Raw genomic sequence first — 8,169 nt, 5'->3', positions numbered from 1 at the left:
ACACACCACAGCAGAAGGAAGAGTGAGATTCTGTGAGAACTGTATTGGAGGGTGAGGGTGAGGGTGAGCATAGCAAAATGGAATTCTAAGGCGGATGACCTGGGCCAAAGGGACCACCAACACTCTCGCTCCTTAATTCTCTCATATCACCTCTAAACTTTCTTAATTAAACACCTCACCTCACTGCTCACTACTCTCTTTATTATTTCTTTTTAATCTTAATAATTCAATTAATTATTATTATTATTATTATTATATTAATTAGTAATTGCTAATAGGGTAAACCTTAAATACATTGCATTAGGTTTCCTGATTGAATTCAAATACTCTACTAAATATTAGGAAACCTTTTTTTTTTTTTTTATTTGATAACATTGTAAGTATTAGAGAACTTAATAAATGCGCATAAGTTACTGTGTTTAAGTTTATCCTTAATAATAATTACTCACCTATTCAAACTCAAACTCTGTCAAAGGGAAAAAAAAAAAAGTTTATAAGTTGTAGCATGCCAACTAAATGTGTGTGAAATTTGTGATAAAATATATGTAGTGTTTATATAACATTACTCTTGTTTGTTGAGAAAAAAATATATAGGGATCCTCTTTCTATTTTCCGCAACGAACTAGTGGCCCCCGCAGAGTGTGAGTGTGTGAGAGAGAAGGATTCATTATCATTCATCATTCATATAGGTTTCCTTTGAGTGTGAGAAAGCTTACGGAAAAAACAAAATGGCTGAGAACAAAGGCTTAAGCTTGGAAGAGATAAAGAAGGAGAGCGTAGATCTTGTATGTTTTTATTCTTTCTTTTTTGTAGATTTCATTATATATATATTTTTTGTTTTTATTTTGTCACACAATGTTTTTTTTTTTTTTGGTTAATGTGTTTGATGAGAAAAGTGTTTTTGTAAAATCTGTTTTTTTGTTCTTAAAAAGTGTTTTCTGCGTCTCCTTTTTGTGTTTTTGGTATTATATATATATTTTTTGTTTTTGTTTTGTCACACAATTTTTTTTTTTTGGTTAATGTGTTTGATGAGAAAAGTGTTTTTATAAAATCTGTTTTTTTGTTCTTAAAAAGTGTTTTCTGCGTCTCCTTTTTGTGTTTTTGGTATTATATATATATATATATATATTTTTTTTTTTTTGGTTTTTGTTTTGTCACACAATGTTTTTTTTTTTTTTTTTTTTTTGGGTTAATGTGCTTGATGAGAAAAGTGTTTTTGTGAAATCTGTTTTTTTGTTCTTAAAAAGTGTTTTCTGCGTCTCCTTTTTGTGGTTTTGGTATTGATATGTCTTTGTTAGTGCACTGTGCTTGAAGCAGGAATATAATAAATCATTTTAAGATTCCTTTTGTTTGTACGACAAACATAAACGCATGAATGGTGGTTCTATTATATATTTAATTAATGAGATATACAGTTATGTGAGCGGAGAACACATTGAGTCACTCTTTGGAGTACTCAATAATTGTTCTAGATGTCTAATGTCTTTTAATAAGATAAGGTCAATATGTTGTTTATTTTATTGCAATAATAATAATAATAATAAAAAAATAAATAATAACGCAGAACCCTAAAAGTTTGTATTTTTGTTAAGAATCAGAACTCTAAAAAAGTTGATGTGCACACAGAAGCTGTTTCTGTGTTAGTCATTGACATTTTTGGTCTCTGTTTGTTGGTTGAGAAAATGTGTGAAAATTGAACAAATCAAAATCTTAAATCACTTCACTGTTACTCAGTACACGGAACAATGTAAAAAAATAATTCTACCTATTATGGCCAGTTTTAGTATTATTTTTTCCCCCATTAAGGTGCATATATGGATTAGATAATTGTATCATATTTTTTGATTTGTTGAAATGGACTTTAATCAGAAGGAATGGTTTTAACTTTTAAAGTCTCATTTTAGCAACTGGGGAAAAAAAAAAATTAACTAAAATATTCTTCTGAATTTGAAAATTGAAGGTGCTAAGTTATTGAATTATTCATGATGTTATGTGTATACATACAGGAGCGCATACCAATTCAGGAAGTATTTGAACAGTTGCAATGCACAAGAGCGGGTTTGTCAACCGAGGAAGGCCAAAAGAGGATCCAAATCTTTGGCCAAAACAAGCTAGAAGAAAAGAAGGCAATGTTAATGTTACTTTTGTGTATATTTTCTTCTATTCACATCTAGTTTTTAAGGCAATAATAGACTGATCTGTTAAAAATAATCCTGAAACAGGAAAATAAGTTTCTGAAATTCTTGGGTTTTATGTGGAATCCTCTATCATGGGTGATGGAGGCTGCTGCTATCATGGCCATAGCTTTGGCAAATGGAGGGGTAACAACTTTCTCTCTCTCTATCTCACACTCATATAATAACAAATTCTCTGTATCATATGTAAACATTTTTCTTTTTTTCATTTTTTAATGATCTAATGCAGGGGCGCCCACCAGACTGGCAGGATTTTGTGGGGATAGTGGCATTGCTTATTATTAACTCCACCATAAGCTTCATAGAAGAAAACAATGCAGGCAATGCTGCAGCAGCACTTATGGCAGGTCTTGCACCAAAAACCAAGGTAATTGTACATGATAATGTGGCTACAATAATATCCATAAGAAATACACTCTGCTTGTGTGAAGTAGTAAATTCATATGCTTGCTTGATTGCTTGTAGGTTCTGAGAGATGGAAGATGGACAGAGCAAGATGCTGCAATCTTGGTACCAGGAGATGTGATTAGTGTCAAGTTAGGAGATATCATCCCAGCTGATGCTCGTCTCTTGGAGGGAGACCCGCTTAAGATTGACCAGTCTTCCCTAACCGGTGAGTCTTTGCCAGTTACAAAACATCCGGGTGTTGAAGTCTTCTCTGGGTCCACTGTCAAGCAAGGTGAGATTGAGGCTATTGTGATTGCCACTGGTGTGCACACTTTCTTCGGCAAGGCTGCTCACTTGGTTGACAGCACTAACCAAGTAGGACACTTCCAAAAGGTATCATCTCTAAGCCAAGTGCAAAATATAGTGAAAGAATCTGAGAAAGACTCACGAATGAGAGGGTAGGGAGGGGGGATACTTTATGAAATTGTGATATAATTTCCTTATAATTAATGAGCTTACTAAATAATTACTGAAAACCTTATTATGTTGGAATATTGCTATACAGAATTTGGTAAAGTTCAGGCTTCTAAAATTTTCAATGAAGTTGACAAATGTTTCTATGTACTGAAATCAGTTCTACATTGATGGCATTAAGTTTGAACGATTAGACCTTCCAATTAAATGTTTTATTTGTTTTCACTAATGTGCACTGGATGGTGATTGTTTGATCAGGTTTTGACTGCAATTGGAAACTTCTGCATATGCTCGATTGCTGTGGGGATGGCAGTGGAGCTAATTGTAATGTACCCAATTCAGCACCGTGCATACAGGGATGGGATTGACAATCTCTTGGTACTTCTCATTGGAGGTATCCCAATAGCAATGCCAACTGTATTATCTGTGACAATGGCTATTGGTTCCCACAGGCTGTCACAACAAGGGGCTATCACCAAGAGGATGACAGCCATTGAAGAGATGGCTGGAATGGACGTCCTATGTAGTGACAAGACTGGGACTCTTACTCTCAACAAGCTTACAGTTGACAGGTCCATGGTTGAGGTTTGTGATTGAATTATAGATGAGTTTGTATCTAACATAACACTAAAAATAGATGAGTTAAAACAAAAAGGACTTACATAAGAACTTGGACTGTGATCTTATTTTTGAGAAAATCAACAATTTTGATACTCAGTGATTCATTAATCATGGAAGCATTTGGTTAATTAACAGGTATTTGTGAAGGATGTGAACCAGGACACTTTGATTTTACTTGGGGCTAGGGCTTCTAGGGTTGAGAATCAGGATGCTATTGATGCTTGTATTGTTGGTATGTTGGGTGACCCCAAGGAGGTATGTATACAAGGAAAATTTAATCTATGTGATATTTCCCTTATTCATTTTGTTTGAAAGTCATGTTCTTTTCTATGGCTGTGGGATCTGCCCAGGCTTTAAGATCTTGCTGTCATTATAATCCCCCCCACCCCACATACAATGTAGCACCATGCTTTCTGTTAAAAAATTCCTTGACAAGCTGGTTGGTTTGATGTCTTTTGAACATTCAAGGGATTTGTAAGCTGTTTCTTATTAGCACCAAACCTAAATATATTTTAGATTATCATAGGAAAAAATAATTTCTGTTTGGATTGTTGGTATGGAAGGGAATGCAGACACTCATCTTTCAAAAGAAGAGTGGGGGGGGGGGGGGGGTGGAGCTAAGGAAAGGAAAATGATTGAAAGTGCTTAGGATAAGATGCATCAAGGGATAACTCTAGTATGGTTCTGGTGTATTAGAATCATTTTAAATAAATAAATTTACCTATCAAATATAGATAAGATGCCACATAAATATATATTGGTTTCCTTGTCAATCCAGATGGAGCCTCTAGGTTAACATTTAATGCAAAACTGTTGTAGAAATACAAAGAACTGGGAAGATTTTGGAGTATTTTTAAATCGTTAATATGCATTGCTAAATGATAATGTACTCAAAATTTAACAGTGGATTATTGGGAGTGTTTTTCAATTAATTTCTTTCCTTAGTATAGATAAGAAGGTTAGTTCCAATGCACTTTGTTGGACAGTTTTGAACCAGCTTTATGTTAACTAGGGCAGTTTTTTCACAGAGCATTTTAAGCATTGGGAAACCATTCTATAGTTGAATAATAAAAAACCATATCTTGTTTTGCGTTTTTTGCATGGCAGGCCAGAGAAGGTATCACTGAGGTACATTTCTTGCCCTTTAACCCAGTTGATAAGCGTACAGCGATAACATACAAAGACTCTGAAGGCAACTGGCACCGAGTTAGCAAAGGAGCACCAGAGCAGGTGATAGATTATCTGAATTACACTACTGAATTTTTTCCTTTGTTTTACCTTCTTCAAACTATTTTTCTTGTTATCTCTATAGCTAAGTATTTGAAATCTCTACCAGATCATAGAGCTATGCAACCTCCGGGATGATGCAAGACAGAGAGCTCATGCAATCATCGATAAGTTTGCTGATCGTGGTCTTCGCTCTCTTGCTGTTGCTAGACAAGTGAGTTTGTGTTTTATTTTCCTCAGAATTCTACTTGGATGATAAAGCTGTTCAGATAACCAAACTTATATGTCATTCATTGTCTATTACTATCAGACCGTGCCAGAAAAAACGAAAGAGAGCACAGGAGGACCATGGCAGTTTGTGGGTCTATTGCCTCTTTTTGATCCTCCAAGGCATGACAGTGCAGAGACAATTCGCCGTGCCCTCAATCTCGGTGTCAATGTTAAGATGATCACTGGTGACCAGCTAGCCATTGGGAAGGAGACTGGTCGCAGGCTTGGCATGGGAACAAACATGTATCCTTCTTCCACCCTACTAGGGGAGCACAAGGAAGAGTCCATTGCTACCATTCCCGTTGATGAGCTTATTGAGAAGGCTGATGGTTTTGCTGGTGTCTTCCCGGGTAATTTTACTAAATGCTTTATATTGAATGAAATTTATGAGGTTTTCACTGTTAGCCATTGTAACATTTTAAACCATTCTGTACAAGATTCTATTTTTGGGAATGAGTTGATAAAATATGTAAACAATTCTAGAAAATTCAAAAATCAAGGAAAATCAGTGTGAGATTTTATTTCTTGAATGTTTGTATATGTTTCATTTTGGGATGATTCAAAGTTTAGTTGAATGATTGTGAGATTTTTCAAATGGAACTAACTAACTGGAAGCCTGCAGAGCATAAATATGAAATTGTGAGGAGGCTGCAAGAGAAGAAGCATATATGTGGGATGACTGGAGATGGTGTGAATGATGCCCCAGCTCTAAAGAAGGCAGATATTGGAATTGCAGTAGCTGATGCAACAGATGCAGCCCGGGGTGCATCAGACATAGTACTGACAGAGCCAGGATTGAGTGTAATTATTAGTGCTGTATTGACTAGCAGAGCCATTTTCCAGAGAATGAAGAACTACACCATCTATGCAGTTTCCATAACCATTCGTATTGTTCTGGGTTTTATGCTACTGGCGCTGATATGGAAATTTGATTTCTCACCGTTCATGGTTCTGATAATTGCCATACTCAATGATGGGACTATTATGACCATTTCAAAAGACAGGGTGAAGCCTTCTCCTCTTCCGGACTCATGGAAGCTTAAAGAGATCTTTGCTACTGGCATTGTCCTCGGCACCTATCTAGCTGTTATGACTCTTGTTTTCTTCTGGGCTGCTCACAAAACTGACTTCTTCTCAGTAAGAAAATCATTAACCCAGCTAATAAATTGATTACAATACAAATTTTATGGCAGTTGCTTGGACTTCCGGAAATATTTTCTCACTATTGTTCCCTTCGTGAAATCAATCCAATTGCAAATTTAATTATACCTAAATAAATTGGCAGGATAAGTTTGGTGTAAGATCTATCAGGAACAACAATTTCGAGCTTACAGCAGCTGTCTATCTTCAAGTGAGTATTGTAAGTCAGGCACTAATCTTTGTTACTCGGTCTCGAAGCTGGTCTTATGTTGAACGCCCTGGTCTCTTGCTCATGGTTGCTTTTCTTATAGCACAGTTGGTGAGTAATAGGAAAATCTAGTTTCTGGTTGATGATATGGTTCTCTTGCACATAACACAAATGATCTAACTACTTATTTTCTGATTGATTTTTTAAGGTGGCTACTATCATTGCTGTGTATGGAAATTGGGGCTTTGCAAGGATGCGTGGAATTGGTTGGGGATGGGCTGGTGTTATTTGGCTCTACAGCATCATCTTTTACATCCCTCTGGATATTCTTAAATTCATGATACGATATGCATTGAGTGGCAAAGCCTGGAATAATCTACTCCAAAATAAGGTAATTGATTTTTCATTTATTACAAGGAATGTTGGGAGATTTGGGCAAATATTTTTTACCAGTCTTTGACCCTTCCTTTTATTGCACAATGTTGTCCAGACTGCTTTCACAACAAAGAAGGATTATGGAAGGGGAGAGAGGGAGGCACAATGGGCTGCAGCTCAACGTACTCTGCATGGTCTGCAGCCTCCAGAATCATCGGAACTCTTCAATGATAAGAACAGTCATAGGGAGTTGTCTGAAATTGCTGAACAGGCCAAGAGGCGAGCTGAAGTTGCCAGGTACTGTTCAGGGAAGCTGATATTATGTTAACAATGGAATATCAATGTATCTTGATTTATGTTCTTTCTATTTGGTTTCCAGGTTGAGGGAGCTCCACACACTTAAGGGGCATGTTGAGTCTGTTGTGAAATTGAAGGGACTTGATATTGAAACCATTCAGCAACACTACACTGTTTGAGTAACGAAAGCATTTTTGGCAAGAGAGGTGGGACAGAGAAGTGACAACTAGGAATAAGAATTCTGTGCTTTTCCTTTGTCCTTTTCTTATATGATTTTGTAGGACACAAAGGTTTAGAATAATCCAACAATGAGATTGTCCAAGACAATCCAAGGTTGGAAAAGAGATTAGGAATACTAGTCTGCAACTAACTTAGTATTAAATATGTTTTCCTTCATTTTCAATGATAATTTCTTCCTTTCTCTCTCTCTCATACACATGCAGGCATACACAGACAGACACTGAGACACATAATTGAACAAAATTTTTATTTAATCAGGGTTTTGTGCCTAATTGCCTTACTAATGGGCAGTATGTGATGCATCAGTTCAAGCTAGTTTACGCCTTATCAGCTAACTGTGGTATCTTTTCTTTTGAAAGGGATAAATATGTGATTCCATCTCCCAATGTCACTCTTCAAGAAAATATATACGTATTTTCTTGTCTTCCCACATTTGTCACATTAAATGGATGGCTTTTTTATACAACCCTGTTGTGAAAATGAATAAATAGTCAAATTTGAGATGACTAATCTTCAAGAATAAGAGAGAGGAAAGGTGCGTTTTTGGGGGGGAACTAATCGGCTGCCCTTTATTCATCCCTTTCTGTATCTAAATACATCTTCTGATAGCAGTTACATCCAATTCAAAATACAATTTGCACCAGATCTCAGTCCATGATACCCAGCCTAATCTTCCTATCTGCTCTCCTACATAATAGGAATTGCTTATTGAATTCAAATTAACGAACTAAGTGA

At 36.0% G+C, this 8,169-nt stretch overlaps 1 protein-coding gene across 1 annotated transcript; it reads left to right on the top strand.

The window, feature by feature from the left end:
* Positions 1-436: 436 nt before the first annotated feature.
* Positions 437-7,779, top strand: LOC115992227 (ATPase 9, plasma membrane-type). Its single transcript, XM_031116322.1, has 15 exons — positions 437-785; positions 2,007-2,126; positions 2,223-2,321; positions 2,425-2,562; positions 2,661-2,975; positions 3,315-3,641; positions 3,813-3,932; positions 4,785-4,907; positions 5,014-5,118; positions 5,215-5,524; positions 5,797-6,311; positions 6,460-6,633; positions 6,731-6,913; positions 7,013-7,194; positions 7,277-7,779. Exons 1-15 carry the CDS (start codon positions 729-731, stop codon positions 7,371-7,373), a joined length of 2,865 nt encoding a protein of 954 aa, XP_030972182.1. The 5' UTR covers positions 437-728; the 3' UTR covers positions 7,374-7,779.
* The last annotated feature ends 390 nt before the right edge of the window (positions 7,780-8,169 follow it).

Source organism: Quercus lobata, chromosome 5 (genome assembly GCF_001633185.2).
Source record: "Quercus lobata isolate SW786 chromosome 5, ValleyOak3.0 Primary Assembly, whole genome shotgun sequence".
Taxonomy (NCBI): domain Eukaryota; kingdom Viridiplantae; phylum Streptophyta; class Magnoliopsida; order Fagales; family Fagaceae; genus Quercus; species Quercus lobata.
The sequence above is the reverse complement of the archived record's forward strand: the minus strand, read 5'-3'. Positions and strand labels throughout refer to the sequence as shown.

Coding starts and splice junctions, on each gene's coding strand:
- LOC115992227 (XM_031116322.1), top strand. CDS start 729: ATGGCTGAGAACAAAGGCTTAAGCTTGGAAGAGATAAAGAAGGAGAGC. Junction 786..2,006: donor AGAAGGAGAGCGTAGATCTT/GTATGTTTTTAT, acceptor GTATACATACAG/GAGCGCATACCAATTCAGGA. Junction 3,933..4,784: donor TGTTGGGTGACCCCAAGGAG/GTATGTATACAA, acceptor TTTGCATGGCAG/GCCAGAGAAGGTATCACTGA.